General features: G+C 44.6%; 1 protein-coding gene across 1 annotated transcript in view; it reads left to right on the forward strand.

Moving 5' to 3' along the window:
- Window positions 1-925: 925 nt before the first annotated feature.
- TTC39B (tetratricopeptide repeat domain 39B) overlaps window positions 926-21,243 on the forward strand; it is a 131,649-nt gene continuing 111,331 nt past the window's right edge. The window contains exon 1 of the mRNA XM_057720491.1: window positions 926-1,160. Coding sequence (XP_057576474.1) covers window positions 1,119-1,160 — 42 coding nt within the window. The 5' untranslated portion in view covers window positions 926-1,118. The remainder of the gene's footprint in view (window positions 1,161-21,243) is intronic.

The raw sequence follows: 21,243 nt of genomic DNA on the forward strand, positions 1-21,243 counted from the left end.
CTTGGTGAATTTTATCGTATGTAAAACAAAGCTGACCACCTCCCCCCAATACCCTAAAAAATGTAGTTTATAATTTTCCAGTTGGATAGTTTAATTATCTTACATGTTAGATGCAGGAATCAATTTTTAAACGAAGCCAAAAAATATTGTTGAGCACCTACTACATGCAAGGCCCTGTTCTGGATACTGGGGATATAGCTTTGAAGAAGACAAACAGCATCCCTACCCTCATGGAGCTTATAGTTCAAGCACGAATTATGCACATGTGTTTGGGGTTACAAAAGGGGTCGTTGTGACAGGATGCTGGGAGGAGGGGTAGAGGAGCTCTAAATTGTATAAGTACCTGTCCTGTGGTTTTCTTTTATTTTTCAAACATACACAGGAGCAAACACAGCATCTCTGTATCTGAAGACAATATCCCTGACCTAGGGTCTGGGCACTGGAATGACAAAGATCTTTGGGTGATAGGTGACCTGACTCAAGGCTGCTCTCTGCCCTCACCATTTGCGACACCCAGCGCGCATCTGGCGAGGGAAGGGGACTGGCATTAGCCCAGGGACCAGGTGGACGCTTCAAACGGGCCTCAGGGAAAGCGTGGCTTTGACCTTGGCCTTGTTAACCCGGCGCTCTCTTGGCTCCAGGCATGCTAGCCTCCTCACAGAGCGCTGGAAGCAGGTACCCTTAGGTACCTTCCCAGAGGGCGGGCCAGACAAGCGAGGTTCTAGAGTGACCCCGCCCACGAGGTGACTCCGCCCACGGAATGACCCCGTCCACGTGGATCCGAAGTGGATGCCTCTGGAGGCTCAGACCCGTTGCGAGAATCTGATTGGCTGCTCTAGTTAGAGCCCTGTAGGGGGCGGGACGAGGCCTGCAGGGGGCGGAGCTTGTGTCGAGGCGGGCAGCCTGGCGCCGGCTATAGCGAAATGGATGCTCGACTGGTCTGCGGGCGCCGGGGGCGGGGTGCTCAGCTGTGCAGCTGGCTCCGCCCGGGGCCGGGAGGGAGCGCGGAGCCGCCCCCTTCCTCCCTTGCTGGCGCTGGGCTGAGCCCGGAGCCGAGAAACTGAGTTGGCTCCGAGCTCCCTGTTTGGTTTTGGGGCGGCGGCAGCCGGAGGAGGAACATGGCGCTCGTAGGCAACCGAGCAGAGTTGGAAGCGGACGAGGTACTGGCCGGTGGGGAGTGTGGGCACTGTCCCTGGAGCCCGGGAGGGATGAGCGAGCTCGTCAGGGTTGAGCGAGCCCGGCAAGGACGGCCAAGGTCCCGCCCCTTTGGTTCCCTGTCTGGGACCTGCCGCCTCCCGCCCGGAGGAAGGGACAGGGGTTGCGGGTGCGGACACCCGGCCTTGGGAGGTCTGTACCCGCTGGGGCGAGGAGGGTCTCTGCGGCTGTCGGAGCGGAGGCGCTGCTGGAGTTGCGGGCGCCGGCACCGTGGGGTCGTAGGGATCCAGGGCACCACGCCCGGCGGGCGGGTGGATGGGCGCGAGCGCGCGGGAGCGCAGGACCCGCCGTACAGAGCACTCCTGAGCCTCACTAGGGACGCCTAGGCTTTATGAGGTCTGACCCTGAAGTCCCGACATGGGCCCTTTGGAGTTTGTGGAATCGTCTCCTGACCTGGGAATCTCACCTTCTATGGAAGTTTCCGGTGGCAGAACCGAAAGGCTTGCAGTCGAGGAGGGGGACCGCCGGAGGAAGAAGGAGCCCTCGGGGTGTCTGCACCAGCGGGCAGGGCTGCCCCGGGGCTGGAGGGCCAGGGGCCCGGAGCGAAAGCCCAGAAATTGGTGCTTTCCCCTCCGTGTTCGGGGCCCGGGCCTTTTCCCAGCAGGTTCCCGGTGTGGGGGGTAGACGGAGGGAAGGCGCTTGGAGGACCGACTCCGGCCTCCAGTGGTCTCAACTGTCTTTAAATAATTAGCCACTTCCTCTTGCGGCTGGCGCGCCTAGGTCTGAGCACCCTCGGGCAGGCACGCAGGACCTGTTGATTTACCGACTGCTCCTTTGAGCAGTTGGCAGCTCCGGAGACGCGCTCTCCTGCGCTGGAAGTTGAGGCCAGCGGCGGCGGCGGCGGCAGCAGCACCAGCACCAGAACCCACAGCTGCAGCTGCTGCCATTTTACCTGACTTGAATTTTACAAGTCGCTGCCTGAGGAGGCTTAGTTTCAAATGACGCAATAGTGGAAGATCTGGAGTTGGCGGGTTAAGATCCCTGTCCATCTCTTCAGTGTTGGGAAACTCCTGACAGCGAATACCCTGTTTTAAATGGAGCCCTTAAAAATAACAAAACAAAAACCGAACTCCAGCTCCTTTCTTTACACGACTGGCTGACAGGAGGACAAGCTGCACTGTCCAGAAGCTTCCTTACAGCCTATACCTTTCAAGGAGGGTCTCAAGACCACACATCAATGAACTAGACCTTGCATAGCTGCATCTATTGTTGACACTTTTAAATTACACATAAAGGCAAATGATGATAGCACGTTTGTTGCTATTTTCATCTGTGACAACCCTCCTTTATTTACAGCTTTAGCTGTCTTTTTGGTATGAACTGGAGCCAGCTTTTTTCATTTCTTCTGTCTTGGATCTTTTCTGTAATCAAGGTCATAGCACTTTCATGGTGCTTTGACCGTACATTCACTTTCTCCCTTAAAGATTTTTATCACTCCCTGCCGTATATTAAATTAAGTATCTGTGTTCTTGGCATGCAAGTTTCTCTACAGTGTGGTCTCAATCTGATGTTCTAGCCTTGTCCCCAGCCAGTTTTCTATGTATAACCATTTAGTTTAATCAGTGTTATGTCTGTATTAGAAATGAGGAAACAAGACTGGGAGTACAGAATTCCCTGGTGGTCCAGTGGTTAGGACTCTGCCCTTCCACTGCATGGGGCATGGATATGATGCCTGGTCGAGGAACTGAGATCCTGCATGCTGCACAGCACAGCCAAAAAAAAAAAAAAAAAAAAAAAGACTGGGAGTAGCTAGTAAACGTGGAATGAAATTTTGAATCCCTGGGCTTCTTGTTGAAAAAGATTTGCTACACTTAGGGCTATATAATTGTCTAGACCAGGGCACTGTTGGGAGAGAACGCTTGGACAATAGGTGTAAACTGGGACTGTCTTGGGTATATTGAACATATGGCTACCTTAGCTGTACCCACTGCCTGCAAGGTGAACTGAATGCCACGCGTTTGCTAGGGAGCAGGGCTCTAGCTCCGTGGGGGGAAATCAGGTTCCAGAGCAGCAGCAAGCCTGGTGCACAGATACTCGGTAATACATATTTGTTGGATGAACAAATGACTACAGAATGAAAGACAATGCTTAATAATTTCTCAGTTTTTGCCGTATCTTTCATTTGTTTTTTAAAATTCCGTAACTGTTAGACTCCTGTTACATGTTAGGTACTATACTGGTCCTTGTAAATGAGCAGAGTACAAACAATTTTTTTATTCATGCCAAGTCCAGTTTTGTCCCTCATGGTGCACGATTTCTATTGGAGTATATTTTGCAAACATTTATTGAACATTTGCTTTGTGCTTAAACTTGGTAGGTGCCTTAGAAAGGGAAGGCAGTTTTGGCTCTCTACATTTCTCAGTCTGGGTAGAGAGACATGGCACGTGAACAGGAACTCTAGAAATGAGCTCAAGGCAGGGTAAGCAAGTAAGAAGCGTTGCATTGTCGACTGGGTACCCTTGACTTATTTGTGGAAAGTACCTCACTTTCAGTGGGCTGAAGCACTCTACCACAAGTGCACAAGACCCTGCTCTAAACACTTAATGTAAATTTGATAGTCTTGGGGCTTCCTAGGTGGCGCAGTGGTTAAGAATCCGTCTGCCGATGCAGGGGACACGGGTTTGATCCCTGCTCCAGGAAGATCCCACATGCTGCGGAGCAACGAAGCCCGTGCGCCACAACTATTGAGCCTGCGCTTTAGAGCCTGTGGGCCACAACTATGGAGCCCATGTGCTGCAACTACTGAAGCCCACGCACCTAGAGCCCATGCTCCGCAACAAGAGAAGCCACCGCAATGAGGAGCCCGCGCATCACAATGAAGAGTAGCCCCCACTCACCACAAGCAAAGAAAGCCTGCGCACAGCAAAAAAAGACCCAACACAGCCAATTAAATAAATAAATAAATAAATAAATTAATTAATTAATTAAAAAATTTGATAGTCTTCGAGGCCATTATTTGATATACTAGGGAAGTAAAAGGGGACAAAGTAGTGTAGTTGGAAAAGTAGTAGGTTAGGAATTAGGTGAACTGGGCGTTCAGCTCTGTCACTAATTTACCTAATAGCCATTCATTTATTAAGTGTGCAAACATCTGACTGTGTTATGTGCCAAGACTGGTGCTAGCTTGGAGATACAACAGTGACCCAGGCTGACAAGATCTCTGTCTATAACAATACAATGACCTTGAATGACCAGTCTCTCAGCCTCTTAGGGCTCTTTTAGGTTTCCTCATCTGAAGATGGACAGGCTTTATGAGCCCTGAGTGTTCTTCCAACTTTTAGAGGTGGGGGGCTCCTTTTTTGGGAGAAAGGCTAATAATATGGGAATCCCTTTTCTTTCAGAGTACCCAGGGAGATGATGGTAGTAGAGAGGCTCTTATGATAGTTGTGGGATGCGGTGTTTTCTGAGGTAAACCGGTGTTTTTTTATTTTTTTCTCTGTAAGTGCTAGGAGGATAAATGGGAACACAGAGGTTAGGGCTTGCAACCTCACGGACAGCAAAAATTGTTTCTGGAGGGAAGCAGAAACTTCTCAGATGTTCCAGTGGTTTGTGGCCCTTCAAAGCTTGATGGACAAAATCTTATTTCTTAACATTTAAATTTCGCTCATTGTTTTTTTTTGGGGGGGGTATTACACAAGCGACATTGACATCGAGTTCATGGAAGATAAACAGAATATATGCAAGGTCATTGCTACAAACCTATGGCAAATAGATGACTGTGACTGGAGGACTTTCGGTCCATCAGTAGCTTGATCCTGAAGTCATATCTCTCTTGGTGACCTTCTTATACATATGGGCTGCCTTGGGCTGCCTTGTGGATGTTAAGTGCTTGTGGTTGGCCCTCACTGCTTTGTGTGTGACTTGGGATTTGAAAATTAGTTTATATTTTATTCTTTAATCCTATTAGAGTTACTCAACCCACCAATAACTATGTCAAGTATTGAAATGAGAAACTATTGACTATATCTGAATGAATATCTAGAGTCTGGATAAGTTAAAAATTATTATATAGAACAAAAGTTAAGTACATTAAAATAACTTTTAAGAAGTTTTTTTTTCAATTGTTTTACCTTTTCTGGAAAAATAGCAGTTTTGAAAGTCTGAAAAATTTGGTTATGTTGCTATTTTGTAGAAATTGGCAATTTTTATGTGTAATTTGATATGTCACTTTTTACATTAAAGTTACATTAAAAGTTACTCAGCAAATACAGTTATAAAATTTAATAGCTTTAAATTTTAAAATTTAACAATTTTATTGTCATTTTGAACCTATTATTGAATAAGAAGAGTAAATTTTATACTTGCTCTTTTATGTATATAGTACAAATATATCTCTGTGCTATTAACATTTCATGGGGGGTATGGTTAGGAAAAAAATGTCTAAGAAGGCTCCTGGGGCAGGGGGACAATATTGCAAAAAAGTTGAGAAACACTGGATTAGGGAAAGAAATGGTTTGGGTGACAGATGCTTTCATAGTCTGCATTTTTGGCCCAGGATTTTTTTGATCTAATTCTGATTTCGAAAATTTCCCCACTGGCATTTTAGATTAAGTTTAGATAAAACTGATTGCTACAATTTTCTTTGGATCAGATTCATTCTTTCATTCCATCAGTGTTCACTGAGCACCTACCCAGGTGCGGGCAGTCATCAGATTCTGAAAGTCACACTGAGATAAGATGGCTTGATTGTTCTGGAGGAACACATGCTCTAGCAAAAGACACAGTTTCACAAGTAACGAGTGCTGTCTTTGGGTCAGGGTAGATTTTAGGTAGGAAGGCCATATAATTTATCATCCACAGCAGGGCTCTGGCAAAGTCAATGTGGTGCTTTCAGTAATAACTCCAGGACAACAAGTGCAAACAGGAATGGTTGTTGTCCTTGTTTAGGGGCTGGCAAAGACTTTAAAGAAGAGGTGGCATTTGAACTGGGTCTTTTTAAAAAATTTTTTTGTTGAAATTGTTGATTTACAATGTTGTGTTAGTTTCAGGTGTACAGCAAAGTGATTCAGATATATATATGTATATATATATTCTTTTTTTAGATTGTTTTCCGTTTTAGCTTATTGCAAGATATATAGTTCCCCGTGCTACACAGGAGCTCCTTGTTGGTTATCTATTTTATGTATAATAGTGTGTATATAAAGGAAACGGTCCCATTTACCATTGCATCAAAAAGTAAAATACCTAGGAATAAACCTACCTAAAAAGGCAAAAGACCTGTACTCCGAAAACTATAAGGCTCTAATGAAAGAAATTGAAGATAACACAAACAGATGAGGAATGTATACTGTGTTCTTGGATTGAAAGAATCAATATTGTTAAAATGACCATACCACCCAAGGCCATCTACAGGTTCAATGCAATCCCTATCAAATTACCAATGGCATGTTTCACGGAACTAGAACAGAAACATTTGAAAATTTGTGTGGAAACACAAGAGACCCCAAACAGGCAAAGCAATTTTGAGAAGGAAGAATGGCGCTCCTTGAACTGGGTCGTGAAGGGTGTGCTGGGTGGAGCAAGGGCCATACGGCACAGGTGTGGGTGGGAGTTGAGATGGGCGGGGATGAGAGCACACGCCGGGATCAGCAGGGTGCTCAGCCTGTGGGGACGAGAGCCTCTGAGGGCTGAGATCTCCCAGAAAATGAGGACCCAGAGGACTTTTTAAAAACTAGGCAGGATACAATTATTTATTTCAGGAAGCTAAATCTGGTGACGTTGGTGCAGCCAGACTGCGGAGGCGGTGGCAAGAAGGCCAAGAGGCTACTGTGACAGTTTGAGTGGGAGGTGGTGAGGACTGGAGTGGGGCTGGAGAGGGGAGGCCAGCCTGGAGGGACTTATCAGTGAGAATTTGGAGGAGGAACTGGCCTGGTGGCCTGTTCCCCAGTTCCAGGGGCAGTGGAATGGGGGGAAGGGAGGAGCCGGTCCGAGATGTGTCTTGGCTGGCCGGTGGTGCTGTTACCTAAGGAGACGAGTGGGTAGGATTCAGCCTCCAGGTGGGTGAGGGTGGGGAGGGACCTCATGCAGAGTAAGCTCACCCGCGTGGCTCACTGTGACTTTCCTTATTGAGGGAGCACGGCCATTTGTTTATGAGTGGATGGATATAGGCATCTAGGAAAGGATGTTTGTAAATTGGTCCTGCAGATGAGTGAGAGGAAAAAAATCGCATCGGCTTACCATCAGCCTGGACGCCAGGTTAATGAACAGGCAGTTTTCCTGAAATGTTCCATTTTGAATCATTTGAAAGCCCATCTGTTCTGGGAATGCTACTTTCTCAGTGAAACTCGCCCTCATTTTCTGCTCATGTCGCCTTTGCCCCACACCTCCTACCTCCCCCACAAGTCCAGTGGTGCAGGTGTATTTCTTAGCCTGGGTTAGCTGTTGCTTTCCTTCCTATCTTAGATCCCTGTGCATGGGTGCGGTTACTAATTATCCACTGTCTGAAATGGATACTGTGAATTCTGTGAGGCTTGTGGTCTCCATCTGGCCATCTGTTGACAGCGCCCTGGCCCCCAGTCTCAGGTGCCCTGGTGGCCAGCTCAGGCAGGTCTCCTGAAGTCACTGTGTGCTCACTTCCTGGGAGATGAGTACCTGGGGACTCACCTGAGCGCTGAGAGACTTCTGGGGGAGAGCTTCCCTTCATCAAATCTCCCCTTGGTCACTGACTGTGTCAGAATGTTCCTCTTCCATCCCTGTGCTTAGTTGGAGTCAGTCACACACCCGGAGCTGCTCTGGCCAGTCGGCCGTGCTGGCTAGGTCACCACACCTCTTTAAAGGGACTCCTCACATGGTGACTGCCTGGCAGTTCATAATGTTATTGTGCATCTTCAGCTCTTTATTGAAAGACTGGGTGTGTAGTAAGAGCTTTTTTTTTTTTTTTTTTTTTTTTTTTTTCTGAGATCTGTGGGCCTGTATTTTAAAATATTTTAGTGAAAGTATACACTGTGTATATTTGTTGGATCTGATTGTAACTAGTGAAGGAGAAGGTTATTCAGTGGAACTTAATGTATCGGGTTTTAATGCCAGGTGCTTCTGCTCTAAGTGATGGTTGAGTGCAGCAGTTCCCAACCTTTTTGGCACCAGGGACCGGTTTCGTGGCAGACACTTTTTCCATGGGGGGTGGGGTTCAGGCGGTCATGTGAGCATTGGGGGGGATGGTTCAGGTGGTAATGTGAGTGCGATGGGGAGCGATGGAGAGCAGCAGATGAAACTGCTCGCATACCCGCCGCTCACCTCCTGCTGTGCGGCCCGGTTCCTAACAGGCCCTGCAGTGTACTGGTCCACGGCACAGGGGTTGGGGACCCCTGGTCTAGTGGGAGGTGGGAGCAAGTGTGTAAACAAATAGATGTGATTCTCTGTGCTAAGAACTAGAGAGGAGTGATGCCAGGGTGCTTTGGGAGGACAGAGGAGGGCATCTCACCTGGAGTCAGGGGGAGGGAATGGGTAACCAGGGATGGTTTCCTTGAGGAGGCCATTTCTTAGACATCCTGGATCTTGCGGGCTGAGTAGGGCTTAGCCATGTAGAAGAGAGCTGGGGACAAAGGGAACTCTTGAAATGCGTCCTGGGGAGAGGGAATAGTGGGCATAAGTTATGGGGTTGAAGAAGTGCTTGTGGTGCTCTGGGTGGCAGGAAATGAGGCTGGAAGCGTAGGAAGGGCTCTTCTAAGTTTTTCATGCGGAATCGTGCATATCAGGGTGTGCATGGTGTGCATTTGAGGGTTTCAGCTGAGCAGAGGTGTGGCGAGATCCGTGCTGTAAGTGGCTCCCACCGGCAGTGCGTGGAGGCTAATTGATTGGAAAGAGACAGGACTGGAGGTGGGGAGGGAGGTGGTTTTCTGGTTTTTTGTCAGATGTCTGTTACAGCCCCCTGAAGGCCCGCTCTATGCAGGGCTAGCTAGGTACTGGGATAACATGATGGGTGAGGCATGGTTGTGATCCCTCTGGAGCAGGTGATCTAGAATATGGACACAGAAAACCACTCTCACCTGGAATGGAGGGGAGAGTCTGGACAGCTCATAAGCAGGCCCGGTGCTTCTAGGAGGAGGAGGAGGAAGAGAGGGCTTTCCTGGGGTAGTCACTCACCCTGGAGGTGGTGGTGAGGCATGCCTCCCGCCCCGAAGTCAGATCACCTGACGTGGTTTCCAGACCAAGTCTTTACTGCCCAACTGTGTGACTTCATCCCTTTGGGCCTTGCTTTCCTCTTACATAACCTAACAGAATTGACATTGGTAATCTGGTTCTGAGGTTCTCAGTTTTGACATCTGTGATCTAGAAGGTGACATTTGATCTGGACGTTGAGGGGTGGGATTTTAGCAGGCAGCCACGGAGCAGATCAGGGCTTCATGCCTCCAGGCAGAGGGAGCTGCGGGGGAACATGCCCGAGCACGGCTGAAGCGCAAACTGGGCGGGAGCTGTGTGGTCGAGGCAGGAAGGCAGTGCTGTGTGTTCCAGCAGACCTTGATAGGCCTTGAATGCTCAGCTAAGGAGTTTGGGTGTTATTTTCTTCCTTGACATATGTATCCTCCCACATATGGGAAATGTGTTTCTTTTCCTATTTTTTTTTTTTTTTGTTGTTGATAAAGGAAGTAATGGTGATCCCATTACTTGGTTTCACTTTCTGCTTTCCCAGCCCCGTTTCCAAAGTACTTATTCTTGCACTGATGACCGTAAACTACGATGCACTGGTTAAGGAGGCAGACAAGTCAGGCATGTTTGAGTAATTCCAGAGGCCGTGTTTTGTTGCATAGACTCTTACCCTCAGCTAAGTTCTCAGATGCAGAACCACCTAGACCCAGGACTCCGGTGCAGTCAGCAGGACCAGTCAGGGTTTCTCTGAGGGTGTCCTTTGTCCTCCTTTTCTCTCCCCCTGCTTCTTTAGACTGCTTTGTCCCAGAGTTCTGGGCTTCCTGGTCTCTTTTCCATGCAGGAGTCACAGTCCTTCCACTCAGAACTAAAGGCAACAAACCTCAGAGCCTCACATCATTTTTTCAGGCCAAATAGGGTAGGATTGTTTTGAGAGAAGGCAGGGAACACAGATGACAGAGTGGAGGAGTCCTGAAGAGATGGGAATGAGGCCTGACTCTAGGGCTCTCTGCCAGAAGCACTCAGATGTCATCTTCTGTGCAAAATCATCACCTGACTGCTTGTTGTTCAAGAACAGCTACCCCTGGCTTGGATTCCGATTGAGGCTTCGCCTCTCGATTGCTGTGTGACCTTGGGCTTGTTCTTTAACTTGTCTGATGCTTTTCATTTATAGAACAGGAATAATGATGCCTACCTCATAAGGTTGGCAAACAGAATGAAATAAGAGTCTGCTTTACAAAGCACCTGGCACATAGACGTACCCTTAACATGCTAGTTCTCTTTTCCCTTCTGCTTTACCTTAAGGTATTGCTACCACTGTTAATTTTTATTTATTTATTTATTTATTTATTTAATGGTAGGTCTATTTTTATTTGTAATTTTTTTATTTTTTAAAAATACTTATTTGTTTTTTGGCTGTGTCAGATCTTAGTTGTGGCACACGGGATCTTTCGTTGTGGTGCGCAGGCTCTTTGTTGCAGTGCACAGGCTTCTCTCTGGTTGTGGAACGTGGCCTTCTCTCCAGTTGTGGTGCCCGGGCTCCAGAGTGCACGGGCTCATTAGTTGCAGTGACTGGGCTCTCTAGTTGAGATGTGCAGGCTCCAGAGTGCATGGGCTCTCTAGCTGTGTCTTGTGAGCTCCAGAGTGCATGGGCTCTGTAGTTGCAGCATGGGGGCTCCAGAGTGTGTGGGCTCTGTAGTTGCAGCCTGAGGGCTCCAGAGTGCGTGGGCTCTGTTGTTGTGCTAGTGTTTATTATTTATGGGTTTGTTGGAAAATCTGTTTTAGTGTGTCCAAATATAGTTTTACTTTATTTTTGCACCCTTTAGGGGAGAAACTTCTACAGAAGTACACAGCCTAGACACAGGCAGTGACGGGCCCAAGGCCATCCAGCTTGCTTAGGCATGGAATCAGGGTCAGAGGCCAAGTGCTCTAACTCTACAGTCAGTGCCGTTTCCACTAGGTCAGGGAGAGGCAAACTCTGCCGCAAGGACAAATGTAGCTTTCCTCCTGCCTGTTCTTGTAAATAATGTTTTATTGGAATACAGACATGCCCATTTGTTTAGTGTTGCCTATGGCTGTTTTTACACAAGTCAGAGTTAGTGGTTGGGAAACAGACAGTATGGCCCACATAGCCTAAATATTTATAGATTCTTTGTGGAAAGGACTGTTTGCTGATCCCTATACTAGGTGATTTCTAGGGCTATACGTGAGTTTGTTTATAAAGCGTTGTAAGCTTTATGAATTAAATTTGCTTGTTTCCTTAGTACTCCTAGAGGCATCAAAACCTCGGAAAACACAGAAATCTATTTGACACATCCCATGAAGTGCTGTGGCACAAGTTCTGGGGTTAGATAGACATGAGTTTGAATCCCTGCTCCTTCATGTACAGCCTTGGCTAAATTAATCTCTCTAAGCTTCAGTTTCTTCATCTGTCAAATGGGGCTGATAGAACCTGCTTCAGAGGGTTATTGTGGGGATTAAAGCCCTATAAAGCGCTTAGCATATGGGGTGCAAATGTTGGCCCTTAGCAGTATGATCATTAAGGCTGCACATTGTGGATACTTGACATGGATTTCCCAACCTCATAAGGAACTGAACTTGTATCAAGATCGGCCCGTCCAGGGTCCTGCAAGACTCCTCTTCCCCTTGGATTCCTCTAGGATGATGAGGATACCTCTCAGGCTAATCTCAGGACTCTATCTAGGTCAGTTCTGCAAGTTTACAATCCTCATACCTCTGCCTCCCTGAGGGGAGAGGGGAAACCACTCACCACAAAAGAGAGTATAAACATGGGCTCAAAGGGCCCTCTGTTTCAGCAGAACAGTGTTCCTATTAGTCAGCAAGGGGCTTGGTCATGTCTGTAATATTTTGAAAATGACGTTTGCCCCCTGACACCTAAATGGTATGTGTGGTAACCTCTAGTTTCTCCAAACATGTGGCTGCGTGGGATGGTCCCCTCTTTAATACTGGTGAATGTTATAACATTCTTATGACATTTTCATAAGATCATAAAGCACCGAGATGTGAATAGGAGACTGGGACCTATAAGAGCTGTATTTGTATTCAGCTGCTTGGTCTGAGAGGTTAAAAGGTAAAGGAGGTGACAGTGTGTGTATATTCCTGGGCCCTGCAGGGCGCTCTCGGCTTCTTGCTGTGCCCCAGAGCCATGTGCCATGTCAGAGAGCTCTTTTTAAACTTCAAGTCCATCCTCACCTTGCTGCTTAAAATCTGTCCATAGCGTCTTGTTGCTTTTGACGTATTAGGCAAACACCTTAGCATGGTGTATGAGGCCTCACTTAGGATGTAGCTCAGGGGTTCTCACACTTAGGGTGCATAGGTAACCTGGTTAGGGGAGTGGGTGGCTTGTTAAAATGCATGTTCCCAGGTCCGACCACAAGCCATTTTTCTTCAGTAGGTCTGGGGTGGTTCCCAGGGGTCTGCCCTCCTAACAAGACCTTTCACATCAGCCATGTTGACGTGCTTGTGGCTCCTCTTCCAGGCACCACCTCCCAAAGGGGCAGCCTTTCTCACTTCTCAGCTGTTTCATACACTGTTCCCTCACCCGGCCAATTCCTCTTCATCATTGAAGACCTCCCTCAGGTACCATTTCTCCTCCAGCCTTTCCAGATATTCCCTCCTTTTCTCCCCTGCAGGTACTCAATGATCATTTAGCATTCCTGGCTGCTTCCAAGGAGATATATTCCTCTTTTGCCATACACGCGATGACACCCAGCAGGGATAGAATGTAGGTATCTCGGTGTTCTGGAAGGAAAAGGTGGGACTTTTCCTCCACAGAAAGCAGCAAAGGAACTCCCTTCAGTGCTTTCTTAACAAAGCCTTTCATCCAGAAAGGAGAATTTACCTTCATAATCTATTAGCATTATCTCAGTATTCTTAAAAAAAAGAAAAAGCTTTATGGAGGTGTAATTTACATGCCATTCCTTCACTCCTTTTAAGTGTGCAGTTCCATCTTTAGTAAATTTACAGAGTTGTGCAGCTATTGCCACAATCCAATTTACGAACATTTTCATGGGGCCATGAAGATTCCTTGTGCCCATCTGCTCTCACCTCAGTATCCTTTTTTACCTTTAAATTGATTGAAAAATTAAAAATCATCAGGATAATATAGAATTTTCCAGGCAGAAGTAAAAATGAGCAGCCATTATATCTGGGGCGGGGGCGGGGGCGGGGGGTGGACAAAGCAGACGTGCTAGGCATGAAAAACGCAAGACCACGGAGCAGAGTGCATTTGGGTCAGCGCTGACTTGGCTCTTAACGCTGCGATGTCATCAGAAGACAGGCTCGAGGGCTGAGTGAACTCCCCTTGTCCACATGAATAATCTGTCCCATCTGCAGTAAAGCAGAAGATGTGTAGTGTATACAGATGATTCTTCTCCCTGATGGTCTAGTTCATTCCCCAAGGCAGATGCTACGTATCGAACATGTTTAGCTTGCTGCTGGAAGGACCAACAAGCAGTTACATTTCTAAGCCACTCGTAGTTGAATGAAAGCGACTGTCGCCTGAGCACAAGTCTCCAGTAGGACAAAGAGTCAAAAAAATTCTGCCTTTTTTCAGGCACCCTATCTGAATTTCAGATTTGTTGTGTCTGTTCCTAGGAAGGCATGTGGGAGAGAGGAAAGAACATGGATGGGCTTGCAGGTTAGCAGACTTGGATTGGGTTCTGTCCCTTGCAGGCACTGTGACCTTGGGCAAGTTACTGAATCTCTCTGAGCTCCAGTCTCTTGATCCGTTAGTGGGGGATTCTAATGGCCACCTCAGAGAGTTGCTGCTAACAGCCTTGGCAACTCATCCAGAGCCCTTCATTTGCATAGCAACAGTGTATAGATTTTGCTTTTTATCAGTACAAGGGTGGCTAGAATTTTACAGAGCAGGAAAGAATCCTAGTAAGATTGTATCAAATATTGCAACTAGCGTCTTGTTATTCAGTATTCATTTGCTGATATTCATTTTAAGATCTAGTTTTGGGAGAGAAGGTTTTGTTTTTGTTTTCATTCAAAAATCAAAACAATAGTAAATGCCCTTGTGGACAACTGGCTGAAGCCAGGTAACCAAGGGCAAGATACTTGGAGCCATAGCTTCCTCACTCCTGCGGTGGGATGAAGTGAAATACGTGTAATCTAGCTGGGCTAACTTATTGATGCACTTAATGCTTTTAGAAGCCTGAGGTGTTCACATTTCTAACAGTTGTTTAGGAATACTAGCATATGTGTATAATGGTATTTCTCCCAACTTTTCAAAATGGAAAGTATTGAGATGCGTGGACTTTTTCATCAGATGTCAAGCAAATTTACTCCAATTTCATAAATAGTGGAGATGACTTTATAAGGTGTTAGGCTCCACAAGTCCAATTGGATTGCTAATTGTATTGGAAATTTAAAAAGTAAGGCTTACTAGCTTAGGGAGAATCTTTTTCTTTTTTTCCTTCCAAAGGCTTACCTGTCTTTACCTCCCTTTGCAGTTTATGGTAGAGGAGGTTACATTTTAACTTAAAGAGTCCCCCTTGTTGATGTCAGAACTTTGTCTGCATGCCTCGGGGAGCAGGTGGCAATAGATTAGGTTCAACTGGGGGACACGTGACCTACTAAAATGAACTCCTATCTCTTTGTTAAAGACCGAAAAGCATTCCTTTTCAATTGTGACAATTTGGTGACAATCACCCTTTCCATAATTATTTTAGGAGCAAACACAAGACTTTGGGGAAACAATTTAAAACAGCATTACTCAACCAAAAAAGCCCTCCCCGTGCTGCATCCTTGATTTCCCCTGTTTGTTCCCTTTAACTTATGCTTGTTTTGCCTCCCACATCTCTGTCATCAGCTAGCCCTGTCGGATCTACCTGCAAAACATGCTCCTTGCTGCATACTGGCCCCTTCTCGCCATTACCACTGTGTCCCCAGGCCACACCGCTGTCTTCTTACCCTGCATGTCTGAAAGAGCATCCTCACCTGTCTCCCCGCTTCCTCTCTGCATTGTGCAGTCCACTCTCACTCTGCAGCCCAAGTGCTCTTTTACAAATAGTAATCACATTACTCCCGTGCTTCAAACTGTTTATCTAGGATGAAATCCACACTTCTTTTCCTTTGCTTTCCTCCTCCAGCTCATCAACTGCCCCTCTCCGCTTCATTCCTCTGCTCTAGTCACCCTAGCTTCCTTTCGGTTTCTTGAACACGCCCAGTTGTTTTCCACCGCAGTGCTCCTGTGTGAGTGTTTTCCCAGCCTGGCAGACTGCACCAGTTCTTCACCTGACCAGCTCCTTCTCAACTTTCCATCGTCACTTTAAAGGTCAGGTTCCAAGTGCAGCTTTCCTTGGGTTTCATCTTCAAAGCAGCCTTTCTCTTTCCTCTATTATGTGTCCTGTGTATTTCCTCTCAGATATAATCACCATCTGTATTATTTTGTTTGCTTATTTTCTTCTCTGTCATCTCTCTCACTCCATTAGATTTCAGTGCAGGAAAACTGCTGTAAGTAGTTTATGTAAGAAAGAGTTTAAGAAGGGAATCAGATGTTTATGAAATGCATGGAGGGCCTATAGGCATGTTCCCAGGCGGGGTCTCTGCGTACCCTCAGTTCCATCCAGAACTGACCCTAGGGCAGGTGCTGATATTCTGTGGCTGATGATTCTAGAGCTAGGAGTTCCCAGCACTTTGCATTAGCAAAGTGGTTGAGGGATCAGGAAGCCAGAATGGAGACGCCTCTGCTGCGACTGTCTTTTATATGCTGGAAGGTGGAGAGAGAATGCTGAGCCCTGCTGTTGAGACAATCAATTTCCTCACCCTTGCTTGACAGCAGAAAAAGTCAGAAAGGGACAGGAAAATGACCTCAGCCTTTTGGATCTTGTATGGGTATATCTCAATGGGTGTAACCTAATGCTCGCTCAGAATCAACTCACTTCCTCTACAGCCACAAATCTGCCAGGCTCTCAGGAGCGCCTGTCTCTGTAAATTGTACTGCAGTTCCTCAGATTTCTCTCGTGATTGATGAAAACGCCATTGACTGTTCTGACATGTTCTGTCGTCTCCAGATGCTTCTCAGCGTCTTAATTTTGGCAGTTCTTTATTTTCAGGTTGGCTGCAAAACTCTTGGCAGTTTTCACTATAGATAGCTCTTTCTCAATTAAAAATAAATGATTAAAGAGACTGAGTTTTAGGGGTCTGCACCGTTATTCTGATACAAATGCTGATGGGCCTGTAGGTTCTCCAAGTATTTAAATCAGCTAAAAATGAGTAAGGAAGCTCAGCTGCAGGGGGCAGCAGATCGAGCAGACCCTTAGTGTTCTCTTTTAAACCAAGTCCATTTTGTAACGTATATTGGGGTGTCAAGTATGTAGGGCAGTGGCTGCATACCTCAGTTTTCATTAGGGGACTCCGAAAAATAATTGAGTCTTAGTGGATATGCCTAACTCATAAGATTCCTTGGCAAAACAGAATTCTCATAATAAACAAGTTCTAGGTATTAGAATGTGCTCTGCGGGAGTAAAGAGTGAGACATGTAAAAGTTGCCTAGACCAAATTTGGGACCGTCTGAGCACCCAAATAAGTAAGGACAGTAATGTATTATAGACCATTGAAAATAGCTCTCCTTGAGTCCATATGGTTGATGACGGAAAGATAGATACATGGAGGGATTTATTTTCAGCAGCGTGCCAAAGGCCAACTGGTAAAAACGGAGGGAGTGTTGGAGGTGGAAAGGCAGTTCAGCTGTCCTCGTAAAGATGGAGTCAGGCAGCCGTCATTGTAGCTGATATAGGCAAGTTTGGGGGAGGAGCGTGATATTGACCTGGTCTTACCCTATCTCATCAGCAGATTCCTTATGACTTGCAAGACAAGAGTGAGGACTATGCAGTGGAGAAATCAGACACCCCTTTGACTAGGTGATCAACATGAATATCACCGCGGGGGCAGACAGCATCTGTGCCTCCAGATAGACGTGGCCTGCCAAGGACACAGGGGTCCCTTCTGTACTCGTCTAACCTGAATCTGATCACAGGGAAACATCAGAGAAACTTTCAATAAGGAAGGTTCTATTAAAAAAAAGAAGAAGAAGAAGAAAGGGCTGTACTCTCCAAAAATGTCATTATCATAAAAGACAAAGGCTGTGAAAATGTTCCAGATTAAAGGAGGCAAAGGAGGTGGAATAGCTAAATGCAATAGTTGACCTGAGACTAGCTCCTGCATTGCAGGGAAAAATGCTACAAGGGAACATTGTTGGGTCGACTGACAAGACTGGAAAATGGATAGAAGTTTAAAGTACTGTAATTAAATTTACTGATGTGGACAACTGTACTGTGGTTATGCAAGAGAATATCTGTATTTTAAAAAAATACACACGGAGTATTTAGAGGTAAATGACCACAACATATGTAATTTACTCTCAAATGGTTTAGAAAAAAATTTAATCTATCTAGATAGAGAAGGGAAACAGAGTTGGAGAAGGAAGAGCAGATTATAAGGCAAATGGGACAAGATGTTAACACTAGATGAATCTGGATAAATTGCATACAGGCTTTCTTTGTACTAGTCTGTAAGTCTGAAATTATTTCTAAATAAAAATTTTTAAAACAAGTTTTCTTGGGGAGTTCCCTGGTGGTCTAGTGGTTAGGATTTGGTGCATATGGCCTGTGTTCAATCCTTGGTCTGGGAACTGAGATCCCTCAAACTGCGCGGTGTGGCCAAAAAAAAAGTTTTCTAGAAATGGAAAGTGCTTTTCACTTATACTGAGCACAAAAGGATCTGGGTTATGAAACAAATTTAGTTGAAATGTCATTTTTACATTACTGTGCTTGAATTTTTCTCTAGGTATGTTGGATCTGCTTATCGTAAAATAAATACTTTAACTTTTTTAATATTGTTCAAATTGTTTGTTCTCTTTTTACATTACTCAAGCAATACATCACAGCATTCCTGTTGCAAAAGATTTAAATCATTCAGAAGCCGCAACTTGATTTTTCACTTTACCATTCCTTCCCTGCCTGTCCTCAGAAGAAGTCAGCATTGAGGTTTTTTTCTTCTTTTTTTTTTGGCTGCATTGGGCCTTAGTTGCTGCACTCAGGCTTTCTCTAGTTGTGGTGAGTGGGGGCTACTCTTCGCTGCGGTGTGCGGGCTTCTCTTTGTGGTGGCTTCTCGTTGTGGAGCACAGGCTCTAGGCAAGCAGGCTTCAATAGTTGTGGCACATGGGTCCTAGGATGCGTAGGTTCAGTAGTTGTGGCCCACATGCTTAGTTGCTCTGTGGCACATGGGATCTTCCCCGACCAGGGATTGAACCTGTGTCCCCTGCATTGGCAGGTGGATTCTTAACTACTGCGCTACCATGGAAGTCCCAGCATTGAGTTTTGACTGATGTAAATGGGACCTTACACCATACACCTTTCCCAGGATATTTCCCTTAATATATCTGGGAGGTATTTCTACTGTTTGCTTTACTTTTTATCTAATGACGGAAAAGAGTTAGATAATATAATTGTACCATAATTTATTTAACTACTTCCCTGTGGAGGAGCATTTAGGTTGTTTCAACACAGTGTGTACCAAAACAGATGGACCCTTGTGCATTTGTATATTTTAATAGTATAGAATCCTAGAAGTAGTATTGCTGTGTATACATTAAAATTTTTTATACTATCAGCATTTAATTTTTTAAATAAATACAGCAAGACTGATTTCTAAATAGACTGTAGCAACAGTATGTGTTCTATTTTCCATCTCTGCCAACTGTGGATATTATCAATTTAAAAAATGTTTGCCAATTCTATGGACAAAATAATTACTTTTTAGGTGCACATTTCCAAGTTTATTGGCTACTGGTTTTCTTTTCCAGCACACAGTTTCTTCATACCCTTTTTCTATGATTCTTTTGGCTATTTGTCTCTTTCTTATTGACCTGTAAGAGTTCTTTATATGTTATGGATGATCATTTTTTTGCCTGTTTATGGTGCCTTAAGTATTTTCTCCTAGCTATTTGCTTGTCTTGGAAGTTTTAAATTTTTACGTAGCCAAACCTTTTACTCTTTGCTTTATGGCTTCTGTGTTTTCTGTCTTGTTTAGAAAGATTGTCCCTGTTTCAAGGTTATAAGAAATATTCTCTATACAGTCATCTCTTGTTTTTGTATTTATCTCTTTAATCTGTCTAGAAATTTGCATTTGGGTTTAATTTCACTTTTGTCTCAATAGATAACCAATTTCTTCAGCATCATTTATTAAATAATTCATTATTCTTTCTCCAATTTGTTTAACTGAATCATAAAACAAGTTCCTATGTGTACAGGAGCCCATGTCTGCATTCTTTATGATGTTCTATTGATCAATGTATATGTATTTTCCTGTGCCATTTCCACAATTTTAATTTGGCGGAAAAAGCCTATAAAATATTTTCTCTCGGATAACTTTAGAATTACTTGTCAGGTTCCACTGAAAATCTGTTGGGATTTTGATTGGCTGAACTCTGTATATAAAAAAGTTCTCCTGGCATGATGGTTAGGAGCTCAGGCTATGGAGTCAGATAGGCCTGTCTGTAAACCAGTTATTAGCTCTGGGATGATAATTGTACCTATTTTAGAGAAACGCTGTCTGGCTTCTATGAGACAGTATGTTATATGCAAAGCATAATGCTTGGTACATAAATATACTAAAATATTTTATATATTAACAGGGCGATGTGTTCAGTAACAGTTCTGTAGCTTATTAATCAGAATAACCTTTTCATTGACTTAAGAAACTGTAGGGTATGTGTATACCTACTCACACATGCGCATACACACATGCACGTGAACAAAATTTCAGTCTACAATGATGAATCACGTATAACGAAATGCATTAGTGCTTTCTTAGACCTGCTCATTTCTTTGTTCATTCTTTCAAGTCGTATTTCTGGTGCAGCTGCCTTGTCTAGGCCCTGGGCTTGGTGCTTAAGGATATGCCTAATGCAGCCTGCAGGCTGGAGGGAAGACAGACATGAAACAAATAAGCACACACCTAACTTTGCACATAAGATATGTGGCAGGAAGTGATGTTAGGGTATCTCCATGGCTCTGGCTCAGTTTGATGAAGTTCATTTTGTCAAATAGCTCAGTTTGTTGAGTTTACAAAAATTGTTTCTCAAAAACAGTTTTAAAGGTTTTAATGAGATGGAATATAGATCATAGATTCTGAAGTAGAATTCTATGGGTTTGATCCTGATTCTGTCACTTGGATGCTTTGTGACCTTGGGCAGGTTACTTAACCTCTCTGTGTCCCAGTTTCATCATTTGTAAACTGGGGATAATACTAAGCTACTTCAGAGGGTTGTTATGAAGAGCAAAGGAGTTAATACATGTAAAAGTATATAGAACAGTGCCTGGTACATAAAGAGTGCTGTAGAAGTGTTAGCTATTACTATAATATCAGCATCCAGCTTTTTAACACTTCATATGGAAATTTTTTTAGTATTTACTTTTTCTCAAATTCTTTTAAAAACCAAGCTTATCAAGGCATAATTTACATATGATAAAACACACTCATCTTAAGTGTACAGATTGTTTTATAAATGTATACACCCATTTAACCACCACTATAATTAAGGTATTGAACATTTGCATCAACCCCACATGCATCAGTTTCCTGATGCCCCTCTGTGGTGACTTCAAGTTCTTTTAAATGCATTTGTTTTATCAGAATTTTAGTATTTGTCTTTTAGCATGTTTAGAATTTCTAATTCATTAAAATTTTTTTGGTGTGTAATGTGTATTAACTTTGACATATACACGCTGCTATATTTAAAATGGATAACCAACAGGGACCTACTGTATAGCACAGGGAACTCTGCTTAATATTATGTAACAACCTAAATGGGAAAAGAATTTGAAAAAGAATGGATACATGTATATGTATAACTGAATCACTTTGCTGTACACCTGAAACTAACACAGCATTGTTATTCAACTATACTCCAAC

The sequence above is a fragment of the Hippopotamus amphibius genome, chromosome 2 (assembly GCF_030028045.1).
Source record: "Hippopotamus amphibius kiboko isolate mHipAmp2 chromosome 2, mHipAmp2.hap2, whole genome shotgun sequence".
Taxonomy (NCBI): domain Eukaryota; kingdom Metazoa; phylum Chordata; class Mammalia; order Artiodactyla; family Hippopotamidae; genus Hippopotamus; species Hippopotamus amphibius.